This window comes from Rhipicephalus microplus, chromosome 4, assembly GCF_043290135.1.
Source record: "Rhipicephalus microplus isolate Deutch F79 chromosome 4, USDA_Rmic, whole genome shotgun sequence".
Lineage (NCBI taxonomy): Eukaryota > Metazoa > Arthropoda > Arachnida > Ixodida > Ixodidae > Rhipicephalus > Rhipicephalus microplus.
Genome location: NC_134703.1, coordinates 205,880,634 through 205,899,549, shown reverse-complemented (window position 1 = coordinate 205,899,549; position 18,916 = coordinate 205,880,634). Strand labels below are relative to the sequence as shown.

The following is an 18,916-nucleotide window of genomic DNA, read 5'->3' as shown; positions in this document are numbered from 1 at the left end:
AAAGGAAAAATTATTCATGGACAACTGTAACTCGTATATGATGATTATCAGAATTGCTAGTTAAGAATTGTTTTGAAATAAATTTATCACATCTTAAACGGGCACTCTGCTGTAAAATTTTAACAGTAAAATTTTTAAGAAAAAAATCATGCCAATACAAACACCCTTGTTCTTTCGACTTCGTGCCAGGAGTCACTCGGTAGGACGTGCAAACGACTTCATGTGGCAAGTGAAACATCTGTTTGTGATCTTAGCACTTGTTCTATTTTGTCAACCCTCATTTGTAAGGCAAGTTGAAGTCTGGAATGTTGCAGTGGCAAAAATTCGGCTTGAAATAATTGATCAAATGAGACTCATTCAGATTGGCACATTTTGAAAGCATGCGGCATGCCTGCATATTGCATGAAAACTGCAGTTTGTTGCTTTTGGGAATGGTGTCTTCTAGGGAGAAATAGTTGTCACTCTGTCTGTTTCATGTGACAGACTAACAAACCTCAGCAGCAAGAACAGTGTATTGTGTTGGCTTTTCTGATGCTGCAGTCAGCTCAGGAAACCAGAATGACAGAGTTGAAGACTTCAAAATCTGGTTAAGATATTGTTGGGTGAGTGACTCCCGGTGCATAGGTGACAGCTTATTCTCTTGAGTATCCCTGGTTCGAATAAGGCCCAGAGTAGATGGAGCTGCCGGCTGTGCTAGAACCCTTCCTACGGCGACGGCGATGCAGGATGCAAGCCACCAGGAGCATCACTGCCAACATGAGCAGCACACCGGCGATGGCGATGCCAATGGCAAACTTGCGCGAGGACACGCAAAAGTCCTGGTCCGAAGAGCTGGCGGACGAAGTAGGGCGAGAGCTCACTGCGAAAGCAACACAAATTTCATAGTTGCACTCAATTTCAATGCTGTAGGACGTTCTGAGCAGCGATTAACTTGTCTTTATTTGTATGCTTCTAACAAACCCTTTCCTTTTCCTACGCTATACTTGTCTATGCTAAACATAGTCCTGTCTGTGTAATGCCATCCGTGACTATACTCTGCTTTACCCTCTTCTTCACTCCTCAACCTGACTTATTTTTTCTTTCCCTTTGTTCTACGTGACTATGCTCTAAGTGCACGGTTTAGCAAGCATAAGTAGTTATGTTATTTTTTGCCACCAGAAAATTGTGGAAACGTGGGAGAATCTTGGTTGCTTGTGCACGCAAGTTAGCGCTGAAGACACGAAGTGCGCATGTGATCAATATTCACAAAAAAAATGCTTCAAATGTTTTGGCACCGTTCTATATGACATAACTTTGTCGTGTGCCTGTTTTTGCATGGGGCAAATCAGCCGCTGATTGAACGACCACCTTAGCGAGCGAGCGTGCGTGCAATCTTGCGTTGCAGAAAAGCAGTGCACTTGTGGCCACGTTTTTTTGTCAATTAATAATGACGCTGGTGGCCACCATGCAGAGCATTCTAAAAGATGAGGGTGCATTTCGAAGTTCACGCACACTGCCTTTCAGAAGCGTTCACAACAGGAAACAGGAAGGGAAAATGTAGAAGCATACCATATCAACAAGTCTGGTGAAGAGCGAAGAAGTGTACCTTTTTAACACTCTGTGACAAGGAAGTCGCTTTTCTAGAAGCTTATCTATGAGCTTCCATGCTTTATGTGGCATACAGGTTTGGTGTTGTTATCTTTGTTCATATGAATGAGCACATTTTTATTCATTTTTATTACTTCGTTCTTCATTCTTTTTTTGGTGCAGCTTCTTGTTATTTAAACAAGCGAAACTAGGCCCTGTCATCCTAATCAACCCTGATTTCTTGAAGAATACTGGTTCAAAACTGACTGTTTGAAATTCTCCTCTTTCCACAAGTCATCAGGTTATGGAAAAGTCTTCTTACATACATGACTACCTGTAATAACGAAGGTAACTTCCCGTCACTTTTTGAAAACCATCTATGTGCTTTTCAAACATAAACTCTGTCTATAGTACTAACCTTACCATTTTGCTTTATGTAATGATATCATTTTCATCCTGTCGTGAACAATTTACACCTTCATTATGTATTACCCTTCCTTCATCATTACGACTTCTTTTTCATGCCGCGTGCTTAGTGTCCTTTGTATGAATGCTTTTTTTGCTTTTCAGGTGTGTTTGTTAAATTTTATGTGAGACTTTCTTGTTAATTCACCAAATTGTTAACTGGGAATTGAACACTCTTGTATACTTTTGTTCTGTGTATGCCCTTCCTGCAAAAATTTCCATTGAGATTGGCTGTATGTTTGAAATAAAGAAGTATTAAATAAATATATATATGTTTATATTGTCCTCTTGTTGGTGCTTTTGTGGCTCTTGATGGGGTACTTCAGTGATAAAGCTTTTCTTTTGTTTTCTGTGCTCTTGTCAAAAATGTTTCTTCAACTTACACAGTCCTTACTTAAGTTGTTTTCTTATTCTGTTCAGCAGGTGTGCAGACTCTCCAGCCGTTTTTTTTAATCCTGAATCATAGTGTATTTTTTTTCACACTTGAATGAGCTGTTTTTTTTTAGCGTTTTTATTCTGGATGGCGCTTGCTTTCTCAAGGATTTCTAATGTTTAGGTTTAGCTGATTGGGCATGCATTTTTCTAGGCATATTTTTACGCAAGTGTTTTGTTGTGCTTTAATCTTCGACGTTTTCTATTGCCCGTGAGCAGTAGAATTCAGCATTGGAGGGCGGCGATGATGTAATGTTCTTGGTAAGGTCCTGGCACATTTGTCATTGGGTGAACGACTGATGAATATATTCGCACTCCTCCCAAGTAACAGCGGATATCCGCTGGCTGTCTATTACGAATACAAATGTCCAGCTGTGTAATGATTGATTGATTTATTTGTGGGGTTTAACGTCCCAAAACCACATATGATTATGAGAGACGCCGTAGTGGACGACTCCGGAAATTTAGACCATCTGGGGTTCTTTAACGTGCACCCAAATCTGAGCACACGGGCCTACAACATTTCCGCCTCCATCGGAAATGCAGCCGCCGCAGCCGGGATTCGATACCGGGACCTGCAGGTCAGCAGCCGAGTACCTTAGCCACTAGACCACCGCGGCGGAGCACCCCAGCTGTGTAGATATTCAACATGGACAGCCAATGAACGTACTGCAAAAATGCATGTCCCGTGTGGCTGTTTTCTGGATGTCCAAACTGAATTTCCGACTGGACTTTAGGTTTTGAATGTTGTCTGGTTGTCCACATAAGGCGAAGCCAAGGATATGTGTAGTTTCTCAATTATTACTGCAAAATTAGAATGTAGTGAAAATATACCGAGATCTGCCAAATCCAAGGTGACAATCTTGTAAAGTTTCATTAAAAATGCTACAATCAAATTCATTCAAACTTCGACTCATGCATTTGATCTCAGGATGCCAAATAATTTTGCTTTATGCGGCAAAACAATATAGTTGATTCAATACATGTATCGTATGTCATAAGAAACAATGTATTTAGTGTTATTATTATCGAATGTCGGCAAACATTTATGGGCCAGCCTTGACACTTTTCAGCAAGTGGTGCACAGCAATTGCTCACATTCCTCGAATGCACAGGTCATACTAGCCATGCACCTCTGGATGTGTTGGGAGAAAATGCGCACTCTTGAGGCTATTGTCCCGAAACCTGCTAGACCAGTGGTGCGCAGAAGGAAGGAGCACGGGAAAAGAGGATGTTCGTGTCGCGTCATTTGTGTGTATGCTGAACCAGTTTCCGAGGCTCCGAGCGGCAGAAGGCAGATTTTTTTTTTCAAGTGCGCCCTTGTGGACATGAACAGCAATATGTGAACTTATGAAGGAATACTCTTTACAAGAAACACTGCCACGTGGCATGAGCCAACCACTGTTTTCCGGAGAGATTACCACGGCAAGCAGGAGCAACCGCACTCACTCGCCCGGCACAGATAAAGCCGTGTTACATATCTGTTTTTTACATCTAATATCGGGCATTTATCTATTCTTATAACACGTTAACTATGGCCCATCATTTGTATAAGCTCTGCTAATATGTGGCATGTTTCCAGTTCTTCATTTGCTCGCATATTCTTTGCTAATAACCGATTTAGGACGAGCTCTTGGTCAATGCCTCCGCACCTTCTTTGGAAGCCTGTACTACACTCAATAATTTTTCTTCTGTGCTTGTCCGTATGTACATAATGCGGTGACCAGAATAACATTGCTGTAAACACGTGCGGGTGGGGTTTGTTGCTAATATTTTAATCAACCTGCAAAGAAACAATTGCTGCCACCTAAGAAGTCATCCCACTTGAAGGTGGAAGGGCAATGAAAACTTAAACCTTATAAAACTACGTGCACACTTTCACAATCGCGGCTGCGGATTTAGTTATGTGCTCCATAGCCTTGATATATGTTGATAATGAATGTTTGATTATTCCTGAAAGCCCACTTGGACTTATTTTTTTTTAGAAGTCATTTGCAGCAGAAAAGCTCCCATGGAAAAATTACGGGCCTCTCCGGCTGTGTTGGAACGTTGTTCTCATAAAAGGTATTTGTTGAATATGCACTAACTTATATATATATATATATATATATATATATATATATATATATATATATATATATATATATATATATATATATATTACCACGGCAAGCAGGAGCATCGAAGGCGTTATTCAAAGATCGTAGGTTCGATTCCTGCTCACGGCTGGTTATTTTTTCATCCACTTTTCTTTCTTCTTATTTACATTCCATTGGTTCTAATAACTTCCCCTGCACATTCCTTGGCATTACTGTCTGTTAGATCTCATTATTATTGTGTTAAAAACACGGAAGAACGAGCCCTTAGGTATACACTTCTTTCCCATATATATATATATATATATATATATATATATATATATATTCTCTAAGAGTCTGTCCATGGTGGTTGTGCTAAAGGGATGTCGAGCAAATGTAAAAAATTGTTACCTTTGTACATCTGATCTACGTACAGTGTACATCCCTAAACATCTGATGGATGTCTAGAATATCAGAAATGTACGTCCCATCGTATGCCTACCGGATATCCGTGGTTACTTGGGCTGCTGGTTGCTGTTATAAAGTTTTTCATGTATCCATGATGAACCTGAGGTGAAAGCTGAGTGCCTGTCCTGTGCGCCTTTTTTCTATGTCGCCATTTTGTAGCATTCGCCTGTTTTGCATTAAGTATCGCAATGTTTTATAAACAAATTCAAAACTTTTCTCAGTGGATCATTGTAAACTGCCGGTAGCACACCCTTTTATGTGTATGTTCTCTTTAGTTTTACTTCTAGGCGGGTGTCATACCCGCCGTCTAGGCCACCAGTGGTAAATAAGAACACTTCCAAGTTTTAAATGCACAGATATGTCTGACAAAATGTACGGAAGGGTGATCACCGTAGCATTATTCGAGGCACTAAGTTTCAGGCACTGGTGGTGGCAACTTTTCATTTTGCCCTCTACAATATATTCACATTACAATTACTGCAATACCCTAAACTTTTCTTGGCAGTTGATTGTTGTCCTCGGTAAATCCGTGGCTCACCCGAAGGTTGCGGGTTCGATCCTGGGTGTGGCCGTCACATTTCAATGAAGGTGAGATGGTAGTGGTCCATGTGCTTTGTAATGTCAGAGTTCCTTAAATAGCACCAGATGGTCGAAATTTCTGGACCCCTCCACTACTGCATCTCTCATAATATATGGTGTTCTTGGCATGAAAAAAACTCTCATAGGTTATTATTATGTCCGTTCGTTGTGATTGATGTAGCGTCCAGCTTTCACCCTAACCCTGTCCCCACGTGTGGGGTAGCGATTCAGTTTTTCGAGACTGGTTAACAGTCCTGTCTTTCCTTCTGTTTAACACGTAGAAAATTAAAGTCACACAAAAGCACACACAAAACGGGATTTCGCTGAAGCTATATTCTTCTCACCTTCTGGATCCTCCGCATCGGTAACTTCGTTGACGTACAGTCCAGAGAAGACCTCAATGCTGAGGTCACGAACATCTTGCTCGGCTTTTTCCAGGGCAGTCAGGTCTCCCTTGGCCTCCACATCACGCCGACGACGAACACTGTGGCGAACATCACTGCAGTCGGGAGGCTGCAAGACACGTGTATCATTCAACTAGTTGCCACGAAAAAGAACTTTTTCTAAATTATTATAAAATGTAACATTTCTTCGAGTTTTTTTTTTCAGTGTACTACCAAAGCTAACTTTATTTTGCAGAGTATCAAAATATATATGCGTCGAAATGGATGATACAGAGCAGGAGGATAAAATACAACCCTAATATATGCGTCTCTATCAAAGCACGTGTGACAGTTCCTCGATTGCCTCAAAGCCCAGCCAGGTAATCACATTCTAACTGCTATAAAGCAACAGATGAGGTACATTTGTAGTTATCACCTAGAAAGTGTATCTTTTCAGCTTTAATTACTTTGCAGCTAAGCTGATTCCTCTGCCATGCCAATATAAAGCACTGGTCCAAGAAAGGGGTGCAACACCGATCCCGACAATAGATACCAAGGTGCCCTTGTATCACATTGTGCCCATCATTTCGGCGCTCTCGGAGGCGGTCATTTGTGCTTCTGCTGGTTAGATTGACATAGACATTACCACACGTCCTTGAAATCAAGTGGATCATCGACTCCCGCTGCGCATGGGATGTATCGTGACCTGTGCGCAACACAGTACGGGGCAGAGTTTGCACGGGGTGTACTAACGCAATTTCAAAAGTCATTTTTGGTACAGAAAAAATCACCACAACGATGGCGGAACGAGCAATCTTTTTTAGCTTGTGCGAGACGTCGTGCACATAAGGTAGTACGACAGGACGGCTCTTTCCAAGACTGTTGCGCTTTTCCTGTTTGTCTGCTCTCTTCCCAACAATGACCAGCATTTCTGCCACCGAAACTAGAACGTGTGTGCGATAACCAGCTTTGTTCAGACGCTACACTTGTAGAGCAAAGCTATGTTGGACCATGTGGGGGCAAGACTTCTTTAAGGCGTTGGCAAGGCAGAAGCTAGCGATGCTCCACTAAACGAGTTTTAAGTAAGCTGAGCTGGAAGGCGAAAATGGCTTGCCCCATTTTTTGGTTCATACATTCAACAAACATCAGAGGATTCTAGCAAAATCTTCAAATAAAAAATTGTAGGTTTTTCTCAGTTGACGATTCATACGTGAGGACAAGCGGTTTCATGCGCTCTCAGAAAACAGCCAAAGCGTCAGAGGGAAGGACCTGGGAATTCCGACTATCACATTTTGGCAACACGAATCATCAACAAAACGGCAAACTTTAAATTTTACAAAGTCGTCAAGCTTGTTTGGCAAGACTCGATCATGATGTGCTAGAATTACGTTGCTGAGAATGGGTGCCAAACGTGAACCAATGCATACTCCACTTTTTTGTAGGCAGTTTATGTCATCCCATGATACATATGAGCGACATATAATACAAATGTGTGATCGTGACACATGAACGTTTTTCACCGGAACCAGTTAAAAAGCCCTCTGCCATCCCCTACATGCACAAGCTGTCACATAGTATAAAAAACATTGCAAATTGATGTGACGTTGGGGTAGTTTTTTCAGCCCCAAACAAACTAATCAAGCTATGTAGCAGAATTGATAAGAAATTAGCGCAAAGCGCTAAGGGTCGAAAGGGAGTTTGATGTGACCGCAGTCGTATGTTAAGTGTACGTGTGAAACAGCTGTTGTTTATTCGGTACCATTGTGCCATAGCCACATCTACATAGGCCGAACCGGAGGATGTGTCGACACCAGGTTGCAAGAACATAGGATATCTTTGCACATAACAGATAGTTCACACTTGCCCAAACATTGTAGCTCGTGCGTTTGCAACCCATTTTTATGAGATGCTGTTGTTTTATAAAAACACCAAGATCGGACCACCAGAGTGCTAAAAGAGAGGTTTCACAATAGGAGAAGTGGAAAGAAATGCATAAGCGAACGCTCCATCACGTTAACAGAAAATGAATTTTCATAACTCATCAGCACTCAAAGATCTGATTTGAGCCACGTGTTTTATAGCCCCGTTCTGTGTTTTTTGCTGTCTCACCTTCCGGGTGATGTGACAGAAGTGATACATATGTTCTAGATTTATTTTCGAATAAACTTTAGTTGCAAGTAGGCGCTCTTCATCTGTGCATTTCCTGTTCTAGTGTCTGCGTCTGTGTGCGCAACCATATTCATGTTTATCAGTGCTCGCACTTACATTTTGTGGCCACCGTTTTGTACATCTTGTTCCTTTATGACAACATTTGGGGTGAAGCCACAAACCACACCAAGCTCACTTCGCTCGCTACAGTGGCGGCCGAGTTCGCACGATGAGTAGCTAACGAGCCAAATCGGAGGCTGGTTTAGTGAACAAGTGCAACAGTTCGCACTCATCCTGTGTGCTCTTTTTCATCATTTGTTGAGCTTGAACAGCGCGCAAAAGTTTTGAGCTGCTTGCCGTTCTTTGTGTGACATTGCAATATGTTACTTCACTTGAAGTTTGTTGATTGACCCGTGTGGCAAAACTGACCTTTTGATTATTTATGCCTGTTGGCAAACTTCCTCACAAGGCAATTTTTGACACCTACATTGATGAAAAGACACATCGACAGCAAATGCAAAGTTGAAACCACAATGACGCGACTTCCACGGAATGAACCCGAAAGCATACGCACCACGTCGTCGCAGCCACCGCTTGACTTGAGACACAGTCGCACATTGCACTGATAGTAGACGGACGAGGTGTAGGGGAACTTGTGCGCCTGGAAGGTGACCGAAGCTCGGGTCTTGTTCATCGTGTACTCGAATGGTCCCAGGATCTCGCTGTCCACGGGACAACTGCCAAACAATGAAGCCAAGTCAAGCGGAACTGCTTTAAGGTGTCTTTTCTCTAGGTGTTTCTTTTTTTGTGCAAGTAAAATCACTCTATGAAAGGCCTCTTAAACATGCAGCCTTTTCCTTACGGCCCGCGCCATGCACCTCAGTGTCTTTACTTCGCATATCTTTTATTAGAAAGTATCCTTCGTGCGCCACACAGGTGTGACTACCCTATACTATTGTTGCATGAAATGGTTTGTGTAGTAATCATGTGTTGATACATAGCTGCGAAACAACTCTACACTTCAAAATCGGCGTCCAGATTTAGGAAATTGGTATCCACATGTCAGAATTCTAGCACCAAGTGTCCTGAAATGACTGTATATGCGTTATGCAAAGCGTTACCTTTCAATTTGTGTATGCAACCTCCCTCCCAATCCCCACACACTTCATTTGCGATGTTCACTGCGCCGCCCACCTCTCCAGTAACCATGTATTGAATCACAGCTGCGAAACAATTGCACAGTTCAAAATCGACATCCCAGCTTATGATATTGGTATCCACATGTCAGAATCCTGGCACCATGTCTCCTAAATCGACTGTATACCCATTATGCAAAGCCTTACCAATCAACTTGTGTATACAACCTTCCCGCTATCCACACTTTTGCGATCTTCACTGCCTCTCCCCCGCCGCCCGGTGTGCACGGGACTTAATTTCGCGCAACTGCGCTTGCTTGTTGAAGTCAGTTGAGACACATGCTCTCGAATTTGTAGTTCTCAGAAATTTGGAACATTCTTACATGTAGTCGATGCAATCCAGTAGACAGCGATTATTACGGTATCGTGTGATTATAGAGTGAATACTGCTCTCAGTGAATACTGTTCTTCCCTTCAAGAAATCAGCTATGCAACATCTGTGCAAAGAAGCCCAGTTCTAATAGACTGCATAATCCTGATACCTCACTGACGGAATTGCATTCTTGTTTCACATCCCGAAAAACTTCTAGAGTAATATACCTTCAAGCCATCATTGTGGGTAACATTATACGAAAAAGCTCTATCAACACCGCAACGCCCCCTTCGATATCCCATAATGTGTTGTTGACTTGCCTCTGTGTGGTCATCCACCAATGTAGTCTAGTGTCAATAATTTTCTTTATCGGCATGCATAAAGAACTCGCAAACTCGCAGACAAAAAAGATTGAAGCGAAGCTTTCCTAGGCTTCAATACTGGCATTCTCCAGCTGTTTCTGAGAGTCAGCGGCACGCTACTTCATATACATGCCCATGAGCACGTGTAAATCGAGGTTGGTTGGCGGAGAATAGAGGCGTTGTCTTGAAGCAAGTAATTTTCATGACCCCTTTGGAATGTTTTATTAACCCACTAGGATCGTTTGCCTTTATTTTTTGTTATGAAAGGTTTATTATAGACGAATAGCGAAATTCGTAGGAGATTTATCTGGTAATGTCGTCTTCATGCTCAGAGAATGACTCACCCTTCGTTGTTGATCAGTGGCTGCTCGCCCCAGTTGAGACCGTCACGCACGAGACAGTTTGTAACACGCATGCCATAGGTTTCTGGAAAAGGCCATAAAATAATTAATGCCTTATTCGCATGTTTACTCTATGTGGGCTTTCTAGAACTGCTGATACACGGCTCTAATGATAGAGACGCACAGTTTTCAGAAAGAGCACCACAAGGCTGTATTTAATGTATTCATCATTCGTCAGTTGACCATAAACCCACAATCCCGTCAATCTCCTCGGTCTTTCTGCTGTCATTTTGCCATTCTATTCATTTTAATAGGAAAGCATTATGTCCTCTACCAGACGTAAAACATGAACATTGAGATAGGCGTCAGCGCGAGCAATACAAAAAATCACGTCAATAGGGATCATGACATTATGCCATTTATGGGGGAATGGAATAAGGCACCTTTGCCAATTAGTGGTGAAGATCTCTTCTCTCCTCTTTTTTGGTCTTCTTTACTGTCTCTTTTGTACTTTTTCGCTTTATTTCTGTTTAATTGTATTTTAATTGATTTTTTTTCTTTTATTTCCTCCCTTGCTATATTTACCTTGCCTCCTTTTTCACTTCTTTGTCATTACTGTTGTAGTGTGTCCTTACTGCAGTAGCAGTGACCAAACCTAATGTTGTCATTGAGGCACTTCAATAACAAGAGCAAGACGACGTCTGATTGGTGCGAGCGCGCTCAATATGCTGCAGTTTGCTATGTCATATGAGGTTTTGCCTTTGGTAATATCATCATGAAAGTGCTAAAAGAACAAGAGAAACAAGGCGCGTTAATATTGACACCAAGAAATTCGAAGGAGAAAGACTGCTCTTAAGGCCTCATCACGTGCACCCGTTGAAGCACGGAGCTTTTTGAAGCGTCGTCGTGGCCTCTCCCTAGATAGAGAGAGGGCACGTGGCTATGCGAAGCTGCTTGCAAACTCTCTTCGTAGGGAGAGCACACGACGCGCCGTCAAAAAGCCTCGCGCTGGCATTCTGCAACGGGTGCGTGGGGTCAGGCCTCTAGGCGCTAGCGCGTGCTCAATTCGCTATGGCCTGTATGTGGTTTTGCCTGAGTTATTCCAATCGACGACGCCAGCACGCGACAGCTCAGCCCCTAAAGTGCACCTGACGAGCGCTTTCTCTATTTTTTTATGTGCCCGGGCAAACGCTCTCTTCACGCCGTCAAGCGCGCGCTCTGCTTCCGCTCGCCACTTCCGCATGGCGGCGCTGCATGAGTGGACTAAGAAGCTCAGTACCTAAGGAAACACGAATGATACATGTTGACTAAGGGTAACAAGAATGCAGCTGTAATGAAAAATAGGGCACTGTGAAAAAACAATAGGTATGATGTTGTGAGAAGGATTTGGAAAAGTGTCATGGTCCGAGGTTGGACATTCGGCAATGCGGTCTTGAGCATTATTTGAGAGGTTCAAGCAAGATTGGAAGTTAAACAACATGGCATAGGTAGACTTGCTTTGGGAACACGGGGAATACCCCAGATCAGTGGGTACAGGGTGACATAATATAGACATCGTTTGAGTGCAGGGAAGCTAGCAGCATGAAAGAACTTGAGGGGCGATTGAGAAAAAAGGGAGAAAAGCGTTGGGCTAGGAAACTTTTCAGCTACTTGTACATGAATAATGCTGATACTAAATGTAGGAAGCGAACTCGTAAATTGTCAAGCAAGTATGTGGAGAACAGCAGAATACCAAGCCAAAAGAAAACATTGGTTAAAAAGAAGGTGAAAGAAACAGAGACGGACATGTGGAAGATTGGAATGCTTACATAATCATCACTGAAGACCAACAGAACTTTCAAGCAGGAAATTGCAAAAGAAAAGATCTACGATAATTCTTGTGGTAGTTCTCTGCTGTTTCAGACCAGAACGGGAGTATTGCGGACCAAGACGTACCGAGCCAAATACAAAGGCCATACAGAGTATGTAGTGCGTGTGAAGAAAAGCAGAAAACGACTGAACATTTGATAATGTTCTGTATAGGGCTCCTCCTAATTGTCCAAGATAATTGCGCGGAATTTTTCAGAGTGTTGAGGTTTAGCGACAGTAAAGGATAAGAAGACTTGAAACAGGTAGAAATAAACAGGGGGAGGCTAATTGGTGGCTACAATCAAGGTGCGAGTGAAATTCAATCCTTAAACACATAGTGACAGTATTTAACTTTATGGCTTTGTAGCGGGAGCCACCGCCCAATCTAAAGGGCATATCCGGATACGAGAAGCTGGCGCTGGACGCCTCACGAATTAGGAACCCCGCAAATTCGTGTTTTCATGCAAGTTAAGTTGCGTTCATGCTTCCCGCCAGCCTTTTTGGGTACCGCGGCAATGAAAAGTAAAAGGAACATAGCGGTGTGATGTTTTCACCGGGCTTCGTCAGAACCGGCTCCCCGTTCGATATATGCGTTTGAGTTTCACAGCACTCGTGTTTTATTTTGTCTTTCAAGCTATTGCGACCTCATCATTTGCATGACGCAATGCATAATACTGCTGTGTACCGCTGTGAATATCTGACGAAAAAAAAAACCAGACTGTCTTTTTTTTCATTTTTTATTAGTTAGGAAAAAAACTCGCCAGTGCCCTCATGCATTCACCTGAGACGAATGAAAGGCAAGAACTGTCCTGATTTTCTTCCCATTCAATGCACTGAATGTTTCCTACTTCCCTGCAGCATATTCCTGCACCCAACATAGTTTTTTCAGTGCCTCAAGCGTTGGAGACAAAGCTAGCTTTTTGCCCTTCAGGTGGTTATGCACTGCTCTCATGATCGGCCCATTTCAGCTAAGCAAAAATGCTATATGATGCCGTGAAGCTAAGAGACCTTCCGATACGTCACAAACATTTATGATATGTGACGTCATATGATGAAGTTTCTGCGTAATGATGACTTCTTCCATCTCTCGTGTTCACGCCGCCGATGCGAGAAGATGCCGGACGCCGCCGGCGATCATTGTTTGCTTTTGTTGAGGCATTTAAAGCTGTAGCCTTAATGGCACTGTGCGGCTGTAGCTCTGTGAAATTACAGCTTCCGTTGGTGTTCTGGGGAGCGTGCTTGCAGTCATCAGACAGAACAATTGGTCACCTAATAAATCTTCGTACTACACTCTAGTACGTAGTCGTCATTTCTAACTTGACTATTTTATAGATTATAGGTGGTGGCTTAAGACTACCTTTCATGTTTGGCAACATGGCAAATGGTGTCACTAAATGGGAGTGCGCTGCATTCGAACAGTCTACAAATGAGTCTATCAATAGGAACACTGCCTCGCAATCACTGACGTGTGCAACACTAACATAACGTCCCAAAGCTTAATGGGAGCCCATAGGTATTACATGTGCATAGCTATTCGGCCTCTACTCTGCTTGCTACCGAATTAAGAGGCCAGAGTAAAGAAGAAAGAAACAGAGCTAAGCAGCCGGATATTAGGGTAACAACAGTCCGTCCACGAATACACAGACAAGCTGAACCAACTGACCACAGGCCGCTTTTTTCACGCCTGTCACCTTGCTCAAGTTGAGAGTCCGCATTCAACTTGTGACTTTAACAGCACCTGTTCAAAACATAGGCCATGATCGCAGAAATCGCGCCGCATATGGAGCTGTACTTTTTTATTTCACAATGATTTCATTCTTTAAACTCTCAAATGGTAAAATCACCTGCCATAGCTCCTCGTTTTCTGACACTTGCTTTTTCAAAGTGGCAACACATATTATGCTTTGCAAAGGGAACGGTTGATGACCTATGTCCCCGGAAGCAGTGTAGTGGCGTTTTGTGCTATTTAGTGCATGAGCTCCAGGCTTCCACTTAATCTGGTATGCCACTAGGGAGCAGTGAGAATCGAGTAACATTAGGCGCCCAAGCTCACTTGACTCTCAGTCAAGTAAACGCCACGGTGAAAAAGTGATCTTTCGTGAATTACCGGCATGAGCTATCTGGTATCGGCCTAGCAGACAACGTGTGAGCATCTGGATTGAGTAGTCCCGAAGGAACATGCCTTTGAAATCAGCTGGGCATCCAGAACCAGTTACTATGCCGCCCACAAATCTTGCAAGAGAAGTTATTCTCTACATTGATGGTTCATTTTCCACATCGTCCTAAATGCAAGGATGAACACGCTAGGTTTAAAGTTGTTTTTTCTGTGTTCGGTCACTTTGTCTATCCTTTGCATAGTTTAACGAAAGCGTGTGCCCGCGGGGAGAGTGAGTGAAATAAAAAGCATCAGACATTTTTTGTTGAATTAAAGAAACAGATTTGGCTCAAGTCTTCATGGTTGCGATATAAACTAAAGAGGTGAGCAAGCTTCTACCAAAAATTTATTTCACAAAGAAACCCGACCTTTCGAAGCTGCACCGGCTTTGACATCTTAAGTTTTTTTTTAATGACTTTGGATGGAAGTTTTTTGTTTTTGCTATTTTTCAGTTGAATGTTCAAAGTTAAAAACCTAAAATCTGCCCTTGACATCTGGTAGCAATTCCGTTGGCCAAAGTAGACTATCTCTTTGTGACAAGCTCCGGGAGCATCACAACAGTACTTTTTGCCGGATTAGTTGGTAAATCATATTGTGCAAAATTTCGAACGCCTAAAACACCACAGAAAAACAAAGCTTATATTAGAAGAAAGGTTTCATAGGTACACTGCCAATCTTGTACTCTAATGTCAATGTGCGATCCAATTTACAATGCGTGTTCACTTGTAAGCAAAAGCAGAAATAAGGTAATCTAATGAAGCGAAATTAAGAAGGTGACACTTCTATAAACAAACCCTCAACTGCTCTCAATCAAAGAGCTACCTTTGTTGTCTCACAATAGGAATTTCGTGCAGACGATGCGCAAGTGATGTGTCACGAGATTTTTTACCATAAATGTGATTGCTTCTTTACAAAAATAGTGTTGCCAGTGGTTGAGTGATGCTATTAAGACTGTCCCCATCTTCTGCTCATTCACTCTGTGCCGTGCTACAGGAACGATGCCATTTTTTGAGCGTGTTGGTAAGAGCAACTCGATGAAATGTTAAGCGCCGGTACTAAGACATTTTTCTGGCTTACTATAACAGAAATCTGCCACATGCCTTGTCAGAGAACAGACTAGCCAGCGTTATAATATGCGTGGAATATTACCTTGTCGTGTGTGAATAGGAAGCAGACGTATCAGTAAATCAGCTCAACATTGTTATTTTGCTCGACTTAGCCCAGTCATTATAACAGTGAAAGAGTCGTTTGATAACGTGCCACACTTTTTAGACATTGAACTTGAATTCATAAAACAGCACATGTGTTGTGAATATAGACCCAGAGCTAATAAGCCCCTGTTGCGATACACCTAACTTCACTCGAAGCTAGGTAAAAAAAGCATTGTCAATCTTTCGAAAATTAATTGCGGAAATCCTGCCACCACAAAGTCCATAAAAGCCTGATTATTCAGTACGAAAGGTTATCTGCAGTAAATTTCCCATAGTCGGTATAGGTGTCGGTTGAGGGTGTGCTTAAAAGATGCCGTTTGGACAGCAGCCATCAGGAAGCGGCCAATCCAACAGGTGGAACGCAGAATCACAGTGGCAGTAGTGCTTTATCTGCAAACAATGGCTCATAATCTGAGTCGAGTAGACGTAAAAGTAGTGTTGTCGACACTGCAAAACCTTAGTAGGTTAAAACGCATGATGGCCCCACACCACAGGTCAGCTCTCGGGTACTCCAAAAACCATCACGACCTTTTTGTGAATTGTGTACAAGGGGTGGTCTATGAGCTCCCACTGACCTGTGCTAATAAGTGCATAGGTCTGAGGCGTAAATGCCTTAACGATCATCTTCACAAACACAACTTAAATGATAAAAAAGAATAATTATGGTCGTTTGTATGTACATTGCTTAGAATGCGGTTTTGCACCTATGAATGAATCTTGCATTGTACTGGCGAAACATAAACACGTCTGAAAAATAATTGGCGCTGAAGTTAGCTCTCACGATAGTGACACGTGTCTGAGTGCACCATCGATTTACTTTTTAGATCGGGAGAGGACTTTTCTGCTTGGCTAGTGGATAGACTGGTGGTACCATTGTGTAATGATATATAGGTTGGTGTTTCCTGTAAATGAAATTGTTGAAGTTAGCATATTCTTTGTCGTATCTCTCCCGTTCCTGTTTGTTAGCACTCAATATGTCATCGAGTGCACCAACAATTCCGCAATGTAATCACCTTAGTGAACAATATTCCTACCCAGGAGGCATTGCACAGTGGCAAGAAGGGACAGCGACACAGGAAGCTTGGTTTGCTAAGGCTAACGAAATCACCTGAGGTTCCTCCCTAGCTTTTGCTTTCTCCATCATGCTACCACAAATGGGCAACATATGTTGCATTGTCATGACGTCACTATTAAGTCATAGTAAAACTCAACCTTCTACCCACTCCCTCTGTTCTCTTGAGCAGAGCTCTCCCAGCTGCGTAACGGCTGTTGCTACAGAAGGGAGTGGAAAGTTGGTTGCTTCTCGGTGTCCGTCTTGTGTTGTCGTGGCTGCTGCTGCTTGTTCGGAGATGGAAGCCAGCACATTTCGAACATTACACCAACTCGACTTTATATACAGAAACATATGTACATATTTACAAGACTTCACCGTCGGAACCGCCGCATGTTGCCTCGGCAGAGCCGATAGTGCAGAGCATGAGAAGCAACCAACGTTGCACTCCCTTCTGTAGCAATAGCCGCTACGCAGCTGGGAGAGCTCTGCTCAAGGGAACAGAGGGAGTGGGTAGAAGGTTGGGTTTTACTGTCATGTATTATGACGTCACATGATGACATAATGTGGAGCACTGAAGGGTGGGTCGATTTTGAAGGCAGTGTAAAACCTGGTTAAGTCTTGCAATATCACCGTTGCTGTTCTATAGCAAAAAAGCTCCGTGGGGTCAATTCATATAATCGGCAGAAAACTCATCTTAGGGTAACGTGTGACTTTTCATAAGTTCTTTACAAAATGGCGAGCACTCTCTCTTTGCACTCATCCTGTTACCTCTCAATGCTCATGCACTACAACTTCCTCTACTTTTTAATGCAATGGCAATCAAGAGCTCGTTCCGGTGTCAACATCGGCGTCATTGGTAGTGAGCAATAAATCATCTTGTTTGAATTATCAAAAAATTGAAAAAGTGCAAATAAAAGTATCAAAGAATTCTGGGTCTAAGCTACGACCAATCCCGGTATGTTTGAGTGCAAGCTGGTGTTCTACCTAGCAACCATGGTTCTGCTTGTGAATACAGTGAAAATAATCTACTCTGCTTAGAAATGCCATGAAATTATCTTTTATGCTTAACAAATACGCACCCTAGATACGTGTTTCACATTCCAACACGAAATATTGTCGTAATAATGCGTGGTACAAGTGTACATTGCCATCGTGCGTCAGAACCTGGGATTTTCATAGACCTCAATTTTTAAAACTAGTTAGCCACTACAAAAACCACACACGCTACTGCATATTTAAAGCCATGTAGTGGTTACACAGCAAGTTCGAAAAGATTTCATACATTAAGTGGTTGAAGTACCCACTACGATTAGAATACCACTGTCGCATTCGAATATCAGTATTGCCTTGAAGCTGAAGATTAAGGGTTCCTTATTTTTTTACAGCCCAGAGAATAAAAGTAAGTTCTTTACAACATTGTTTTTGTCAAATGCCCTTTGAACTTCACTTGAAATCTCACATATCATGCTGTACTACCAATTTCTTTTACTTACTACACCCATGCTAAATAGCTATGCAACTTTTCTGTGTTGGTTTTGAGAGAATTAAACATCAATGAATGTAATGTTCGAGTGCCACTTTCGGTCAGCATCAGCCCCAGTGACATCACTGACACAGATAGATTAAGAAGACTAAGATGTTTGATGAAAAGAAACGAGAGCTCCGCCTTCCATTTCCGACCAGAAGAGGGGGACACACAGGGCTAGAAGGCTCTTTGCATTTCACATTAGAGGTGCAGCATTATATCTTTCTCTTAAATTGCGGCTCTATAGTCCAACACAACCTAAGAAGTGGGTAGATGCTAGGGGCATAGGCACAAATGTTTTCGAAGAGGGCGAATGGGGGCACGAGTTGTTTGGCTTATGACATCAATCTAGAGAGAGTGCCGAAGGTTGCATGCTGATAATCATCCTCCTTTGTGGAGGAACTGCTGCGAAATTCCAGTTGTATCCGGCTCTCGTGATGTCAGTGTGCAATATTCAATTGCGCAGCAGTTTGCAAGAGTTCGCATTCTAGGAAGTTTTGAAAGCTTAGCACCACTAAAACAAAGATATTGAAGCAAAGGTGGGAGTAAAAGTGCAGCAAGACAACACCCAGTCAAAAAAGTGGATGAGTCCAATCCAGTTGGCCATACCGGCTCCTAGCTATTGGTTCTAAGTGGAATGAATTAGAAACCATGGAATGTGGTGCTTCAATATGGAGGAGCAATTGGACCACGCAGTACCAATTGGCCATTCCAATGGGTCGAGCAGTTTCCGATATTGGTTCCGCACATCACAATTGGTAAACCATTGTAACAGTGAACTCCGATTGGCCT

At 42.6% G+C, this 18,916-nt stretch overlaps 1 protein-coding gene across 2 annotated transcripts in view; it reads right to left on the bottom strand.

The window, feature by feature from the left end:
- Positions 1 to 494: 494 nt before the first annotated feature.
- Positions 495 to 18,916, bottom strand: part of pio (zona pellucida domain-containing protein piopio) — a 200,088-nt gene continuing 181,666 nt past the window's right edge. For both annotated transcript variants that reach the window (XM_037423643.2, XM_075893947.1), the window contains 4 exons: positions 10,335 to 10,416; positions 8,694 to 8,856; positions 5,933 to 6,101; positions 495 to 859 (listed from right to left, as the gene is read on the bottom strand). In XM_037423643.2, coding sequence (XP_037279540.1) covers positions 633 to 859; positions 5,933 to 6,101; positions 8,694 to 8,856; positions 10,335 to 10,416 — 641 coding nt within the window. In that variant the 3' untranslated portion in view covers positions 495 to 632. The remainder of the gene's footprint in view (positions 860 to 5,932; positions 6,102 to 8,693; positions 8,857 to 10,334; positions 10,417 to 18,916) is intronic.